At 39.2% G+C, this 18,876-nt stretch overlaps 1 protein-coding gene across 1 annotated transcript in view; it reads right to left on the bottom strand.

Annotated features, from left to right (window-relative positions):
- Positions 1-4,651: 4,651 nt before the first annotated feature.
- DLK1 (delta like non-canonical Notch ligand 1) overlaps positions 4,652-18,876 on the bottom strand; it is a 37,829-nt gene continuing 23,604 nt past the window's right edge. The window contains exons 4-5 of the mRNA XM_069103904.1: positions 18,675-18,816; positions 4,652-6,365 (exon numbers count right to left, since the gene is read on the bottom strand). Of these exons, the coding sequence (XP_068960005.1) occupies positions 5,615-6,365; positions 18,675-18,816 (893 nt within the window). The 3' untranslated portion in view covers positions 4,652-5,614. The remainder of the gene's footprint in view (positions 6,366-18,674; positions 18,817-18,876) is intronic.

The following is an 18,876-nucleotide window of genomic DNA, read 5'->3' as shown; positions in this document are numbered from 1 at the left end:
TGGATTATTGCAATAGCCTGCTGCTGGGTCTGCCTGCCTCAAGGCTCTCCCCATTCCAATCCATCCTCCTTTCAGCCGCTAAAGTGATTTTCCTAAAATACAGGTCACACACACATACACACACACATACACAGAGCCCATCAATAAACTCCAGTGATGCCCTATCATCTTCAGGATCAAATATAAAATCCTTTATTTGTCATTCAAAGTCCTTTATAACCTTTCCAATCATCTTATGCCATATTCCAACCACGTATGCTTCGATCCAGTGACATTGGCTCCTGAGTGTTCCATGAACATGACCTTCCATCTCTAGGCTCTGGTCATTCTCTCTGGCTGACCCCATGCTTGGAATGCTCTGTCTCTTCTACTCTGCTTACTGACCTTCCGGGCTTCCTTTCAGTCCCAACTAAAATTCCACCTTCTGCAAGAAGCTTCCCCCAACCCCTCTTAATTCTAGCACCTTCACTTTGTTTCTTACTTTCTATTTATCCTGTAGATAGCTTACTTTGTATATTTGTTTATATGTTGTCTCCCCCATTAGACTATAAGCTTTTTGAGGCAGAGACTGTCTTTTCCTCCTTTTGTATCCCCAGCACTTGGCATATAGTATGCACTTAAAAATGTTCATTGATTCATTGGTCAACATCCATTCTAAGAACTCAAAATGGCTCAGTGGAAACTTTCTTTCAAATATATACTTTCTTTAAAACAGAAAGAAAATTAATCAAATTAGTAGTTATCTCTTCTAGGTTTATTTTGAGTGATAGATGTTACTGGTATATTTGTGATTACAATGGTAGAGGAAAATCCTTCTATGTATGCAAACCTGCTCTGTAATTTGTATAATCCTTTTTTTTTTTCATTTAGGGGAGGGGGCCAATAGGAGTTATGTGACTTGCCCAGGGTCACACAGTTACTAACTATCTGAGGTTGTTTTTGAACTCAGGTCCTTCTAGCTCCATGGCCAGTGCTCTATCCACTGTATCCCCTAGCTGCCCTGATTTGTACAGTCTTCAAAGGTTGCCTGGGAACACTGAAAAGTCAAGTGAGTGACCCAGGATTAGTGTCAGTATTTGTCAGAAGCAGGACTTGAATCAAAGTTTTCCTGACCCCAAGGCCAGCTTTCTATCCATAATATCACACTTCCTCTTGGGTACTTCTTAAGGCTTGATTGATGGAGTTACTAGAATCTTAACTCCACTCAGTACAAAATATAGAAACCTACAACAATGAGGAAAAAAATAACTTTCCCCATTAAATTTTAGAAGGACGTTTGGGAAGTTAGTAAGATTCTCACATTTCAGACACCTAATAGGGAAGGTCAGTTTCAGTTTGACAGTGAGAAAAAAATTTCAGAAGGACCCATACTTTTTGTCCTGTAGTGGCATGTAATAACTGTCCATGAAAATGTTATTTCTGTATTTAATTTTGAATGATACTGATATTTTGAATGATATTGAGACAGTTGCTACCCCCATTCACACATTCTTCACACCAGTGGAATGAACTGTCACTAAGAGAAAGAAGAGCTGTCTCCCAGTTTTGGGGAATACAGAAGGGCTTAATCAAAGTAACAAATGCCAGGGGTAGTTCAAGAACAGACTGGATTCTTCTTTGGTGGAACAGATGGCCTCTAAGGTTCTTTCCATCTCTCAAGCTATGATCTTATGAAACCAAATCAGTCCATTTGATGAATTGAGCATGAGGCCCCAGACAGATTAAATTTCTCAACCAAGTTATCAGTGACTGATAAGTGTAGACTTGAGATGAGAATCTAGAAATCCAAGGCCCTGGATTCCCCTGCTACCATGCCACCCTCCACCTATACTCTCAAGTAGGCAGTGAAAGAGTAAGGCTGCAAAAGCACCCAGAGGGGTCAGATTTATATCCCACCTCTGACACTTACTACCAGTGAGCAAATCACTTACCCTCCTTGTGCCTGTTTCCTCATCTGTAACATAAGCTGGGGGTGGGGGGGTGGTAAACAATATGAATTTGGGTGTCTCTTCCATGGCTAGATCCATTCTGTGGATACCTAGAGCATAAAGAGGAATTCTGGAGATGGCCAGGGCTTAGAAACGAGGGCCAGGATACAATTTAATGGTGCTTATGAGCATCCATGAAATCAAGTGACTTTTTTTTGCTCACAAAGGACATTTCCTCATGTGAATCTTAATTATCGGTATATAATTGCTACTGCTTTGCAATATTGTTACACATACATTAGAGCTAATAAAAGCATGAACGGAACCTTTCATTATAAAAAGAGGCAGTTAAGTGTTACAATGGATAGAGCATTGGGCCTGGAGTCAGTAAAACCTGAGTTCACATGTGGCCTCAAATGCCTATTATTAGCTGTGTAATTTTAGGCAAGTCATTACCCTCTGCTTGCCTCAGTTTCCTCAACTGTAAAATAGGTATGATAATAGTATCTACCTCCCAGGATTGGTTTCAGGGTCAAATGACATAATTTTTTAAAGCATTCAGCACCCAATACCTAAAACATAGTAGACACTATATAAATAATAGTAATTATTATTATTATTAATTTTTAAAGAAAAATATGTTCTTTTGAAAAAATAACTCAAATTAACTGATCCAATGCACCATTTTGAGTGATGATACTTTTTCCCTGCCATGTTCAGAAATTTATTTAGTAACACAATTCTTTAGATGTTTAGATAGAATCTTAACCACACAATAAAAATGTAGTAACAATAACAATAAAAAGAATACATGACTTGCCCTGCTTAACTGAAGGCAATATTAGTAAAACTCTGAAATTTTGCCTGGGTTTCTAATCTGGAAAGTCAGCTTAAGTTTGCTTTCAAGATAATGCTTCAGTGCAATTAATTCTACCTATCAAGGTTGATTTTTATGGTGATGGGCCTCTAAGGGGAAGTGTGCATTATTTTCTGATTATCTCCTGTTGAGGCCTCATTGATTACTCTGATAGAAACAGTTATTTGCCACCAAAAAGACCTGTCTTGGTGACATCTTTAGTGTTGGAAGAGTCAAAAAATTGTAATCTGAAGAGCAAAGATGAACCAGATTCTTCCAGTCATGCAATATAATGGTCCTTCACAGAAATAGCATTTCAGGGCAGGGGCAGGGAACCCGCGGCCTCAAGGCCACATGTGGCCCTCTATGTCCTCAAGTGCAGCCCTTTGACTAAATCCAAACTTGATCCCCTTAGAGATCCCTTGGGGGATTTGTTCTTGGAAGTTTAGATTCAGTCAAAGGGCAGCACTAGAGGGTCACACGTGGTCTCAAGGCCACAGGTCCCCCACCCCTGTTTTAGGGTACAGAAAGTCATCTAATTCAAGCCTGTTTTGACAGTCAAGAACTCTGAGGCTTCCAAAAGTTTTACTGACTTACTTAAGGTAAAAAAAGCTGGTCAGTGCAGAGACAGGATGAAAACTTAGATGTCCCAAATCTCAGCAAGTCGGATACAAATGGGAAGAGTAAAGTGGAATTCCAAGATGAACTGACCCCTTTATTATACTGTGTATTTTTTCTAAAATCATAGGATTTTACAGCTAAAAAAATATAATCCAACCCCTGTATTTGACAGGTAAGGCAATCAATTCAGCTCTGTAGAGCTGGCATGCCTCACCCAAGGTCATGGAACTTGTTGGTGCAGCGCTAGGTTTAGAATTCAAACCTCCTGAGACCTGAATAACCCCTTTTACTACACCTACTTCCTCAGATATTCCATAAATTTTTAGATAAAGGAGACTTGAACCACTGGGATTATTAACACTTAGGAAAAAAGTACATGAAGAAAATGTAACAACAGGGCACAAAGATACCAATGAAACTAAATCTTCATATTCAAACTTGTCTTAGAGATGAAATTTATATGATTACAAGTCACAAATGGAAGATCCAAAAAGATGCAGATTAAACATTGCATTTTAGTTTAAAAAGGGACATTTAAAAATGTCCCTTTCTTTCTAAACAAAAAGAATCGATTTTTCTAAAACAAATAAATGGACATCTTGTTCAGTGGAAACGTCTTTTGAACTTTCACATTTGGACTCAAAATTTTCTTGGCAAGACAAATACAACATGAGTTTTCCCACATGATCTGTTATACAACAAGAAATAGAAAAAAGGTCAATATAACCCTGAAAACAATGGCACTGAACCCAGCCATCCAATTCTAGAAGAACCTTAGTGGAATTGGTAATGTCTGAAGAATTCGTGCATGCATTTCCTTCAGGTCCTCAATGTGTTATCTGTGGGGCCAGTTTTCAAGACCCCTTTACTCTGTCTATTGACATCTCAGCACAGTTTGTTCCAATGATTATCATTTAGTAATACTAGCATTTATATGTTATAATCATATCTCCTTTATACGGTTACAAAAGTATACTATGACATTGTTCAGACAATCGTTCATCTTAATATTTGAGCCCATGGAACTCACTGCCCACAAAGACATCATTTCACTCAACATAGTGTTTCTAAGGAATTAATAAACTATGGGATGATATGAATGTAGATACAAATAGACATCAGTCCTCACACTTTATTTTCTGAATAACATGTCTACTGAAGCACTTGCTGACAAAATTTACATGTTCTGGTACAAACAGAAACATTTGTTTTTAAAGAGAAGGCCATACTTATATGGAGGGTAGTGTTATTCATTCCAATTAAAAAAAACATAGGAAGGTTAATAAAATTGACAAGAGTTATATGTAAGTCTCAAGTGGACAAAATCCATTGTCATAGGAGACACTTTCTTCCATTTAAAGAAAAATCACAAAATTATAGAATTTTATAGTTTGAGTGTTTTTAAACTGAAATTCTTTACATTTTCAGATGAAGAGATAAAGGTCCCAAAAGATGACCTGGTTCATGAAAGTTACCTGCAGATCTGAAAAGAGAACCAAGATCTTCTGCGTTCAAGGTTGATCCTTCCAGTATACTAGACTCCCAAATGCACTTTTATATGTATTCTTTTTATACATTTAGACCACAAACACTTTCATTATTGAAATAATGAGCATTGTAAAAAAAAAACGATGCCCAGAATAAAGTTATCAAGCATACTCTTATCAATTGACTGTTAAAGCTTATGAAGCTATTCTTCATTCTGAGTTAAGAGATATACTTTGCTAGTCAATCAGCTGAATGGTGAACTGGAAAGGGTGTAAAAGAAGCAAAAATAGGGTTGTGAGATGGAAGGGGCCATACAGATCATCTAATTCAATTTCATTTATTTTAAAGATGAGGGAGCTGAAGCTCAGAGAGAAGAAATAATTTGTTTGAGATGACACAGGCAGTAACTGGTAAGCAATGATTTCAAAGAAATGCAGGGTCTTTGCCATTGTATCATTTCCCTTTCATTCAGAAAAAAAAAAGACTTAAAGCTTTTGCAAATCCCATTGACAGTCCCACTGCTGGATTCAAATTGCTCTCTGAGCATCTCTGGATTTGAAAGTTTCCCTGGCAGCATAAATGCAGTTTACACACAGATATACAGCTGTTCTGCTAACCACACAGCACACAAGATAGTAAGGTCAATCACAAGTTTTAAAATAAACCACATGTCCTAGAATACTCCATGGAGGAAGGCCTTGGCCAGGGCAGCACTGTGTGCTCATATCTCATTCAGGCACTTACTGTAGGATTTCAAATTCATCTTCTCAGGTAAGATGATGTTAATGGTGTGCTCATCGCCATTGCTGTACCTGAGAAGCAAGTTCTTTTTTTTACGAAGAAGACGGCTATACTTGGCGTTGGAGAGCCACACCTCACACTTGTTGAAGAACACAATGCTGACAGTGCCCAGGACAACTAGGCATGTCAGAACCCCCAGGATGGTGAAGCAGATGGCCTGGCTTTCATTAAGCAGAGGTTTACTGTTCTTCGTCATCTCCCTCATGGTGATCTTCAGCATTCTGTGGTTGGGTTGATGGGTGGCAATCCTGCCCTGTGTCTCAGAGGGAAGTTGGTCAGATAGCCCAGGACCCCTCTTGGTCTTGGCTCCTGGGTGGCTATGGTTCGGGTGGCCATGGTTACAAGTGGGCCCAGAGAATTCTGGTCGACAAAGGCATTCAAAGCCTCCTCTGGCATGAGGCACACAGGTACCCCCATGCTCACAGGGGCCACTGGCACAATGGTCCCCCACACGTCGGCTGCATGTCTTATCCATGAACCCCAGTGGACAGCGACAACGGAAGTCCCCACCGATGTCAGTGCACATACCTCCATTCTCACATGGATTCGGAACACAGCTGTTCATGTCCAGTTCACAGAAGTTGCCAGAGAAGCCCTCTGGGCACAAGCAGGAGGTGTAGGAGGCGAGACCATTGTCATCAATGCAAGCTCCTCCATTTTGGCAGGGAGAACTAGGGCACAAGATGAACAAGTGAGATAGGATGCTACAAGATGTACAGAAAAGTGTACCTGAAACAGAATTACTGGCATATTTTTATAACAATCTCACAGAAGGTTGGCATCATTCTTTTCAGGGCACCTAGATGGTATGGTGGATGGAGCACCTGGCCTGCAGTCAGGAGGACCTGAATTCAAATCCAACCTCAGACTCTTACTAGAAGGACGATCACTTAACCCTGTTTACCTCAGTTTCCTTATCTGTAAAATGAGCTAAAGAAGGAAATAGCAAACTACTCCAGTATCTTTGCAAAAAAAAAAAGCAAATTGGGTCACAAAGAGTCTGAAATGACTGAACAATAATAACAACAAATGGTTCTTTTCATTTTTCAGAGACTCCTCTGTCACAGAATAATAGAATGTCAGAATTAGAAGGGATCCAACCCTTTACATCTCCAATAATTTCCTCTACAACAATTCCTTGCAAGTAGCATTCTAGACTGTTTGAAGTGGGAGCTCATTACTTCCCAAAAGCAGGCCAGCCGTCTGTTTGTGAGAAAGTCGTCCTTATATCAGGCTTAAATCTGCCTCTCTGCAACACCTACCCATCATTCCTGGTTCTGTCCACTGAGGCCAAGCAAAATAAATCTAATCCTCCTTTTTCATGATGACCTTTCAAATATTTGCAGATAACTATCATGCCTTCTCTATGTCTTCTCCATTCTAAATATCTCCAATCCCTTCAATCAATTATCATATGGCCTGGTCTCATTCTCCTGAATAAACTCTGGCTTATTTATGTGCTTTCTAAAATGTGGTGCTCAAAAAGGGCCAGCTCAAGAAAGAACAGAAGACAATGGGACCATCATCTCCCTCATTTTGAATATTATGTCTTTATTAATGCAACCTAAGATCCATTAGTTTTTCTCACTGACAAAGAAAATGTTCTCCAAGAGGCTTATAGGGCAGATATGGGGGGCAGGAGGGGCGGGGATTTGACAAGATATATTTAGGGTTCTTTTTTTTTAACGTATTGCTGCTATCTTTTGTCTTTATATTACCTACATTTCCCAATATATTCCTCAGCCCTTACTCTTCCAGAAAGCCATAACTTATAATAAATAACAAAAAAAGAGAAAAAAACAGCACAGCAAACCCTACCAACATGTCCAAAGGTATCTGATGTTATATTCAATGTTCTATACTCATAGTCAAAGGTACCCTGGAAAATGTTTAACAACCAACTCTTTTAAATGAAAAAGCGTAAGCACAACACACCTTTAACTTTACATTTAACCTGCATCATTATCATTTTCTCTAACACTTTCTTAAGGCTAGACAATCAACAAAACAATATATCAAGCCCTGGTTTGTAACATTTGCTTATTTCTGAGGTTTAAATGCTCACTCTGAAATTTTAACCATCAGCTTTCCAGAGCAGATATGCGATGGCTCGAACACACTCCTTCACATTCTGCTACCTCTGCAAAGAAGGAGGGACCTAGGACAGGTAGCTTTGTCCACATTTAGTAAGTGAAAGCAATTAGACTCAGAGGGGGTAACCACCTTGTTCTAAGGTTGCACAGAAAATGAGTGGCACAGCCAGGACTAGAATCTAGCAACCCCAGCTCTCAGTATTTCTGCTACACCACCATGCCATCATGATGCACATTGTTTTCTCTCTCCATTTTCTATCCATAATAAAAGAGATAGTATATAACCGAGCACAACAAACAGGCATGTGCCTGGGGCCTCAGAGAAATTGGATATGCTCAAACTCTTCAGTGTTCAGCTACTTCTCTCTGAGGGAATGAAGGGGAGACATGCCTAGAGCACATTTGTGGAAGTCAGACAAAGCTGTTCTTGAAGCTTTGGGCTATGGATGAGCAGAACAGAACTACGGGCTCAACGTGGGCAGCGATCACAGACACAAGAGTCATGAGGGACCTAAGAATCTCCAACCGAATCCATCATTTTACAGATGGCACAGGGATGGGAAATGGCTTGTCTAAGAACACACAGGGAGACAGTATCAGAGTCGGAATTCAAACCTAGAGAGTCTGGCCACCAGATCTAAAAACTAAATCTAAAAAAGCTCCAAATTCTGGGCAATATGGCAGCAATAAGCCAACGTCCTCCACAACCAGAGCCCTGCCTCTGGAATCTTTATGTTCTTTCTAGTCTCTCAGATCTTCTGAGAAGCCAAAAGAAAGACTAGATTAGTGGTACTCGGAGCAGCCGGATGATGAAAGTGATTACAAGACTGTAGCTTCATTGGCGGCTAGGTGGCGCAGTGAATAGAGCACTGGCCCTGGAGTCAGGAGGACCTGAGTTCAAATGCAGCCTCAAAACACTTAACACAAAAACTAGCCATGTGACCTTGGGCAAGTCTCTTAATCCCAGTTGCCCTCCAAAAAAAGCAAAAAAAAAAAAAAAAAGACTAGCTTCCCCTTCATTCTAGTAAGGCACTCTCTCTGTCTTTCTGTCTGTCTCTTTTTGTCTCTTTTTCTATCACCCCTCTCTCTACCCCCTTTCTCTCTCTCTCCCCATCTCTCTCTCTCTGTCTCTGTCCCTCTCTCTCTCTTCCTTCTCATTCCCCCCCCCACCTCTCTTTGTGTTTCCTTTTTTCTTGTGATGGATAGGGCTGCAGAGAAGAATGACAAATGGCCAGCATTAGCCTGGTTTAGTCAGAATTTTATCACGGAAGCCAGCTGCTTTTAGACAAGACTGGTCCTCCCACAGCTCTGTCTGCCAAAGCTCCCCTGCCTTTCTTCAATTTCAAATTTAAAAGCCACCTGCCCACTGTAGTCTCTCCTGACTTAACTTACTTAACTCTCACCCTAGGTGAAAAAGATCTCTCCCCAAATTCTTCATCATGTTTTGACTGCTTCTCCTATGACCCTCTCATTTTATTCTAACTTTTAATGTAGAAATTTATGTACCTGTCAGATGTCCCCAATCATTAAAGTATAGGTTTCTTGAGGGTAGGAACTATGTCATAATAATATTAACTCAATTGCACGCTACAGTGGTGGAACAATTTTGACATGTATAGTACTATAATCTTTGCAAGGCATTTTTATAAACATTTACATATATTTGATACTTCTAGCAACCTTTTGAGGTAGGTAGTATAACTATCACTCTCCCCATTTTACAGGTAGCCTCACTGATCTACAATTTCTTTTATTTTCCTCAACTTTGAAAGATTTAGTAACTGACAGACACCATAATCAACCACAATTCCAGAGAACTCATGATGAAGCATGAGTTTCAAATATGAGAATCACATTCACTTTCAGTTAATTAACTGAAGGACTTCGAGTGCAGATTGAAGTATATTTTCCCCCCCTCAGGTTTTTGTTTTTGGGGATTTTTTTAATGGCTAATGTGGAAAACTGTGTTACATGTCTGTTGTTCAGTTGTTTCTCAGTCATATTTGAGTCTTTATGATAACATCAGGGGTTTTCTTTTTTTTTCCAGAATTTATTTATTTATTTTAGTTTTCAACATTTATTGCCATAAGATTTTGAGTTCCAAACTTTCTCCCCATCTCTCCCCTACCCCCACCCCAAAATGGCAATCATACTGATTACCCCTTCCCCTAGTCTGCCCTCTCTTCTATCCCCCATTCCCCCCTGATTCCCTTCCCCCTTACTTTTTTTGCAGGGCCAGATGGATTTCTATACCCCATTGCCTGTATATCCTATTTCCTGGTTGCATGTAAAAACAATTTTTTAACATTTGTTTTTAAAACTTTGAGTTCCAGATTCTCTCCCTTCTTCCCTCCTCACCCACCCCCACTGGGAAGACAAGAAATTCCATATAGGTTGTACATGTGTAGTTACGCAAAATTTTTCCATAGTAGGTATATTGTGAAAGACTAACTATATCTCCCTCCATCCTATCCCGCCTCCCACTTATTCTATTTCCTACTTTGACCCTTTTCAAAAGTGTGTGCTTCTAACTACACTCTCCCCCAATATACCCTTACTTCAATCTTCCCCCCTGTTGTCCCCTCCTTAATTCCTCCCCATTTATTCTATTTTCTCCTTTGACACTGTCCATTTTCAAAAGTGTTTGCCTCTGACTACCCTCTCTTCCAATCTGCCCTCCCTTCTATCATCCCTACCTCTTATCCCCTTCCCCCCTACTTTCCTATAGGGTAAGAAACCCAATTGAGTGTGTATGTTATTCCCTCCTTAAGTCAAATACAATGAGAGTAAGGTTGACTCATTCCCTTTCACCTCTCCCCTCTTCCCCTCCATTGTAACAGTTTTCTCTTGCCTCCTTTATATGAGACAATTTACCCTGTTCTGTCTCTCCCTTTCTCCTGCTTCCAATATAGTCCTCTCTCACCCCTTAATTTTATTTTTTAGATATCATCCCTTCATATTCAACTCACCCTGTGCCCTCTGTCCAGATATACATAAACACATATGTGTATATATATACACACATACACATATATACATATTGTATATGTGTATATACAAAGTGTATGTATTTTATGTATATACAATTTCTTTCAGTGATTTTTCCATGGTTACCCATTTAGTGAGTATCAGAATCAGGATTTGAACCCAAGTCCAAACAAGCCCAACCCTCTTTCCACTATTTTTAAGAGAAAGCATACATTCATTGAAGTATAATAACTATCTATATTTTTATAACACCTTATGGTTACATCCCTGTGAGGTAAGTATTGAGTGTTATATTATCCCCATTTTTCAAATGAAGAAACTGAAGTTTACAGTGCTAAAATGACTTATCCATAGTCACGTAGTTAACAAGTGTCAGGATCTGAGCCCAAGTATTAACTGTCAGTCTGGTGCTTCTTCATCCATACCATATTACTTTTTAATTTTTCATCTTTGTATCTTGAGGACTGAGGACAACAAACTGGATTTTGTTCAGTTGTTTTTCAATCATGTCCTTCACAATCCTATTTGAGGTTTTCTTGGCAAAAATACTGGAGTGGTTTACCATTTCCTTCTCTAGTTCATTTTACAAATGAGAAAATTGAGAAAAACAGGGTCAAGTGTTTTGCTCAAGATCATCCATCTAATATGTGTCTGAGTTCAGATTTTGACTCAGGAGTCTTCCTGATCCCAGGCCCAGCAATCTATACACTATGGCATCACCAACATTGCTCTAGTAGATATTAAATAAACATGTGTTGGACTGAACCAACATGTTATGACCAGTTTACTGGATGGAGGCAGTGGTGGTAGTAGTGTTGGTGGCAGGATTCGTATGGTTATTGTTATAGGAGAGGCTGTGGTGGTGGAAATGGCATTAATTTTGATTTTTTTTGGTTTTGCCTGGTGAGTCACTTTGCTTCTCAATGCTCTAGGCAAATCTCAAAGACTCTAAGTTGCAGAGAGTCCACAATCCAGAACCTATCCCTGTGGGGGTGGAGAGAGGAATGGTCATGACTATGCACTAGTGAACACATTGCTGGGGCGCTTAGGGAATTACAGGCCAAAAAACAAAAACAAAAAAAAATAGAATTTTAAAATGCTCTCTTTGTGAATCCATGTGAGACTAGATCTCTTTGGGGCGACTTATTAAAGAGAAGATCCAGTGAGAGAAATGTGCTGTTTTAAAATGAAGTTGTTTTCCCTAAGGGAGCCCACATAGCATTTAATGTTACTGTTTTTAATGCCATCCTGCCTTTGTTATTTAATCCTTCAAACTCTGGGAAAGAAAGGAACTATATATAAGTAGAACAAGAGAATTGTTGCTATGTAGGAGATGAATAATTTCTCTGCATAAGAATTTTCCTTTCAAGGAATTTCAAGCATCTTAGGCTATATTTTGACAGACTAGCTCATACTGGTTAAAAGAGAAATATATATGTGCGTGTGTGTATATCTAAGTGTATACAGTCTATACATATATATGCATATACATATATTTTTATGTGTGTAAATGTATGTATATATTTTTAAAGGTCCTTCTTCCTTCCTCTAGCTGAAATATAATCAAACTGTCACATTCACTACTTCTAAGTGAAGTTTTTACAAAATAAACACAAAATAACTCACATTTCTATGCCACTTAAAGTCTTACAAAATACATTACAAAACAGCAACCAAGTAAGGAGGTAAAGCGAATATATATATATATATATATATATATATATATATATATTGTCTTTTTGGAGGGGGGAAGGCAAGGCAATTGGGGTTAAGTGACTTGCCCAAGGTCACACAGCTAGTAAGTGTGTCAAGTGTCTGATGCCAAATTTGAACTCAGGTCCTCCTGATTCCAGGGCTGATGTTCTCTATTCACTGTGCCACCTAGCTGCTCCAAAAACAAGTATTCTCATTTCCATTTTATAGATAAGGAAACTGAGGGCAAGGGAAGGGAAGTAGACACACAGCTACCTATTCAGTTACCGGGACAGAATTGCTGGCTAAATATGAACTGAGTGGATAGAATGTGCATTTTCCCCTCCTTCACAGACTCAGTACAGTTTACTCAGTACAGTGGGGAGGAGGAAAAGCAAGGATAGCTGGGAAAGAACTGGAGATATAACAAATCACATTTCTATACTTAGCATTTATTAAGCACCTAATATGTGTCAAGAATTGTGCTAAAGTATCAGGGATAAAAAGACCAAAAATGAAATAAAAAAAGTCCCTTAAGATTAATAAAATGTTTTTCCTCACAGCAAACCTTGTTATTTTCACTTAATTGAAAAAGGAAGTAAGGTTTCAGAGAGGCAAGATGACTTCTCCTGGTACACTTATCTAATTAGAATCAGAGTAGAAAGTTTGCTAGTCCAGGCCCCCTATCCCACATGGCAGAAGGATGTCAAGTCAACAAGGGCTGATCTCAGGAAATAGTCTACTCCAAAATGTGCTTCCCCAGGGAGAAGCTCTTTCTCATGGTGGCTGGTTAGCAGAAAAGAAGTAAGAGTGGAAAGGAAAAACCCTGGGAAAGAGAGAGATCTACTCCCTTCATAAAAGTATCCTTTAACAAGCATCAGCCAGCTGTTTGGGAGTTATAATAACTTCAACTATAAGCTCAACAGGGTAAGAATCCATGAGCAGATCCCTTAACCTAGGTCATGGGTACATGATTAAAAGTAATAATAAGAGTCCATACGTATGGAATTATTATTTATACAGAGTCCTGTTTGGTAGATAGCATTATCCCTGCTTTACAAATAAACTGAGTTTCAGGGAAATAGAATAAAAAACAAAATTGGATTTGAAATTAGGAGACCTGTGTTTAAGTCCTACTTATGCATCTATTGGTTTTGTGGTTTTGGATAAGTCCATTCTTCTCTCGGCTTTTTTTTTTTCCATCTATAAAACCAGTGAGTTGCCTGACATGATCTCTCTATATCATCCCTTCTACAGTTAAGTCAAAGTATCATAAAGTAAGAGACCCTCAGAAGTGACCTGGTCAACTCCCTCAGTTTACAGGTGGCCCAGGGAGGTTAAGTTACCTGCTCAGGTCACATGCATGGTAAGTATTGCGGCAGGATTTGAACCCAGGTTATACAACCCTGGACTTTTACAAAGCTGTATCCTTTCCCAGGATATCTATTGCCTCTGTGCCTATGACCTTAACTGGCAATCCTCAAGTCAGCGGCTTCACACAATTCACCAGCTGTGGACATGTAAGAGAACACAGGAAAATATACATGCAACAACCCTACTGGTAACCCTTCAGCAGAGGGGAAGACATTGCATGCAAAAACAAAGGGGGGCAAGCACCTACCCTACCTATCTCAACCTTAGAGTCATTTGGAAAAGGCTCTCCCTCACTCCCCACTCTTCATCAGCTCCCTAGTCTCATTGAATCTATGTTCTCCACGTTTTTTTCTTCTCCTGATTCTCTCCATCCACAGCATAACTTCAAGATTGTAGATTCAGAGCTGGAATGAGACATCTAGTCCAATTCTTTAATATTACAAATAAGGAAATGGAGACCCAGGGAAGTTAACTTTCTTGCCCAAGGTCACACTGGAAGTAAATGTTAGTCCTCAACACTTCCTACCAGGACTACTGAAATAGCTTCCTCTTTTTCTCCCTGCAAGAATGCCTCCATTTTCTGATCTATCCTGCACATGGATGCCAAATTGGCATTTCCTAATCTCAAAACTGACCACATAACTCCTGTTCTCAAAAAGTTCCAATGGCTCCCTATTACTGTAGAACAAAATAAAAACTTCCCTGTTATACAGTCATGCCTTTCCCTATCTATCTGTAGCATATCTTTCCAGGATAATTACAAATTATTCCCCCTTGGTTGCATTGCTATCAAAATATATTACTTAATGTTCCCTATAACAAATTAACTTATTTCTCACCTCCATTAATATAGGCTTTTTCTTTTGCCTGCAATGCTCTCTTTTCTCACTTCCTCCTCAGTTCCAGTTCTATATCTTTCAAGAGGTCTTTCATGATTTCCCCAGTTGTTAGTACTACTACCCCTGAAATCACCATATATACATTTGGGCATATATCCAATTGCTAATATTTTGGCATGTATCCATTATTCACTTATCTGTGAACATGGTGTGTCCTGTCAACATGTTAACTTCTTGATGGTGGCACTGTTGTCTCACTTTGTTCTTTGTATCAGAAGCTCCTAGAACAGTGCCTTGCAAAAAACAAGTGACTAATAAATGCATATTGATTGTCTAACTAATGGCCTACTGCCCTGATGGTCCAGCCTTACTCTTCCCTCGTACTTGGTTACTATTTAATGATAGAATTATGGGGGGTCAGACAAAGAGTCAGCACCAAGAGTAAAGGCTTTATTTTCTCTGCTTTTCTGTGCTGACTGAAGAATGCCCCAGGGTGAGAGAGAAGCTGACGCCCTTTTCAGGACCACTGATCTTCATGCCTCCGAGGCTCCTTATGTTTATACTATCAGTCTGTACAGGGCTCAAATTACTCATAAAATTATTCATCTACAAACAGAGATGAGAATGGTAAATGGGTATCTTCCCAGGAAGTAATACATAAGAGCAATAAGGACCACTTTCAAATATGATTGTTTAAAAATGTATTTTAAATGCTATCTCTAGGGTTCAGAACTGAAACTATGGGAAAATGTAAATTGCATCCATTCTTCCATTTGGAGGATAGAGCTTGGAAGTCCAATTTTCTTTTTTATTTCATACAATCTATTTTTTCTTTCCTTATTTAAAAATAATTTTATTAATACTTTTTGCTTTCACATCACCTTCATAGCCAAATAGATTCCTCTCCTTCCTCAACCAAATGAGTCTTCCCTCATAATGGAAAAGGAAAAAAAGGGGATTCAGAAAAACTAACCAACTCATCACCCAAGTCTGCAGGAAAGGCACTGTTCCAATCCCACAGTCTGCAGAGAAGACAAGAAGGGGAAATCGCTTTTCCAACATAGCCTAGGACACACAAATGTCTTTTCCTAGCCCTATCAAAGACATCTTTGACAGGGAGCTCTTCCATTCCCCAAATCCTTCCGTACACTCTTCATTGCTGGGTTTTTGAGACATTGTTTTCTCCTGCTTATCTTCCTACCTGTCTGACTGCTTTTTAAATTCCTTTGCTGGATCTTCATCTAGATTGTGCCCACTAACTATGGATGTACCCTCAAGTTCTATTTTCTTGTCTTCCCCTTTAGAAGGAGGGTGTTGAATTACATGACCTCTAAGGTCTCTTCCTGTCTTAAATCTTTTCAAAATTCCATTCTAAATATACCCATTCAAAGTCATTCAAGTCACCAGAATTATATTAACCACCCATTTCATTATGAGGTAGCATTTTCAATGTCTTCAGGCTCTTCAGCTTCTCCCTCTTCCGATATTAAATAACTCCTAAACTTTCAATTTTCTTTGATTTAATCTGGGTTCAAGAATGAAATCATTTCTTACAATTATCTACAATGATCTTCAATGTTGTGCTGCAACTGGGAGCTGAAGATACCACTGACAAGAAACAATATGAAGCCCTTGCCTAGAGCTTGTAAGCTCTGCTTCCAGTTTTGCCATGGTGTGGTGCTGGCATCTAATAAAAGCATTCAGTGTTGGAGTTCATTTCACATGCATTCAGAGTTTGCTCACTTTAGCTAGTTAGTGTAGAGAGGCAACACCATCTGCCCCCAAGCATTTACCGGCAGATGGGGTGTTACCGTGTCTGATTGGTTCTGATATATCTTGTCTACTTGAGGACACAAAACAAGGAAGAGTGCTATCCATTCCACTGCCACCCACATTAAACTGATCACAACAATGCTTTTGAGTAGGGCAGATGATACTGACCAAAACGGCTGACAAACCGTTATTGTTTTTTAGTTTTTTAGGCCATGTTTGCCTTTTTGGTGATTTTTTTTTTTTTTTTTTTTTGGCAGAGACAGCGGAGTGGTTTGCCATTTCCTTCTCTAGCTCATTTTACAGATGAGGAAACTGAGGCAAGCCGGGTTAGTGACTTACAGCTAGTAAGTGTCTGAGACCAGTTTTGAACTCAGAGAGATGAGTCTTTCTGATTCCAGGTCTGGCACTCCATCCAGTGCACCACCTAGCTGACAAACTACAGGTGTGCACATATATCATATCATCATAAAATTAGAAACTGATCTAATCCTTCTTTTATATGTTATCATGTACCCATCCCCAGAATTTTCTTCTCCAGGCTAAATATCTTAGGTCCTTTGACCAGCAGTTATCTAGCATGATACCCAATCCCCAGACCCAGGGGTGGGGAAACTGCGGCCTTGAGGCCACATGTGGCCCTCTAGGTCCTCAAGTGCAGCACTTTGACTGAATCCAAATTTCACAGAACAATTTGTTTGGGTTCAGTCAAAGGACCAAAATTGAGGCCCTAGGGAGCCACATATGGCCTCAAGGCTTCAGGTTCCCCACTCCTACCCAGACCATCCTGTCATCCCTCCTCTGCATTCCCTCCACTTGGTCAATGTCCTTCCTAAAACATGGCACCCAGAAATGAACATAACTTATCCCCTACAATTTATCCCTTTCGGTCCAGCACATTACTAACCTAAAAGTTAAAGAATTTAAAGAAATATTCCTAGTCTTACCCTTTTCATGGCACCAACTAGTCTGGCAAAACCAGAGTCTATGAAGGCCATTTCTTATATTTTAAATGGCAGCTAAGGGTTGTTTAATTGTCATCTCTTGTTCCTTTACCTTTGCAATATTATGCAAATAACTGAGAAATGTGACTTGGTTCACTGGCCCCAATTTATTTCTATTCATACACATCAGAATTTCAAAGCATCTCAAGCATATGAATATCAAATTACTTTGTGCTGTGCTATAGCAAGATGCTCCTGTTCATTTGTTTGCTTTAAGGAAATTGGATGTCATTCAGCAACCTTGTGAATTAGAAATAACATTGAACTTGAAGTCAGGCTACCCGGGTTTTAGCACCTACTTTTCACTAACTACCAATGTGATTTTTGACAAATCAGTTTCCCTCTCTGGGCCTCATTTGTCATCTATAAAATGAAGAGTTTGACAAGACGATCTAGCTCTAAAATGCATCATTCTGTGATTAAGAGGAAACTTCCATCTCAAAAATTCCACAATCCCGACATCCCCTCATACTCTATGTTCTATGATGCTAAGGCTCTTTCTAGCTCTAAGAGTTTATGATCCATGATTCCAAGGCCCCTTCTTGCTATAACAGTATATGTTCTAGTCTCCAACGCTGGGGTTCTTAACCATTTCAGGTATCGTGAAGCTCTATGACATTTTGATAAAGCTAATAGATGCCTTCTCAGATGAATGTTTTTAATGAATAAAATAAAGTAGGATTACAAAGAAAACCAATTATATTAATAAAGATGTAATATTTGCCCATCCAGATCCACGGATCTCTTGAAATCTGGACGTGGAACTTGGGGATGTGTAGATCCCAATTTAAAAACCTCTGCTCTAAATCCCCGTCTGGCTCTGACATTATATGTTCTGTGGTTCTAAGACCCCTTCTGGTTCTGACATTCTATTTTCTATGATCATAAGACTGTTGTGATGCATAACATTCATATTTCAAGTTCTCTCAAAACTCTGATATTCCAAAATCTCTTTTTGGCCTTATATTCTATGTTACATGATCATTAACTCTCTTCCATCTCTGACATTCTAGGACTCTGTGATTCTAAATGTCCTCTGACCCAGTCTATGTTACTCCAGAAAAATAAAGAATACTTCAGGGTCCCCAAGGAGAGAAATTCCCACCACCTCAAAGAATTTTTTTACTTGAAAGAATCTTCATAGAATGAGAAATTACATATTAAATGAAAATTACATAGAAAATAAAGACAATCACAAATTACTGGAAGTGAAGATTTACCCATTAATAACACAAGGTCCTTCCTTAAAATGACAGTTTCTTCCTGAAGAACCAGGGGCACAAGAACAGCTGGCGCCACCTTCCTCAGAACCAGTGCATGTCCCATTCTTTTGGCAGGATTTGGCAGCACACAACTGGAGATCTAAAGGAATATATACAACACATTCACCATTATTCCCCCCTCATCTAGCAAATTTCCCTA

This window comes from Petaurus breviceps, unplaced genomic scaffold (genome assembly GCF_028583685.1).
Source record: "Petaurus breviceps papuanus isolate PSGF00001 unplaced genomic scaffold, PetGlider_PUasm1.0 65, whole genome shotgun sequence".
Classification (NCBI taxonomy): Eukaryota; Metazoa; Chordata; class Mammalia; order Diprotodontia; family Petauridae; genus Petaurus; species Petaurus breviceps.
The sequence above is the reverse complement of the archived record's forward strand: the minus strand, read 5'-3'. Positions and strand labels throughout refer to the sequence as shown.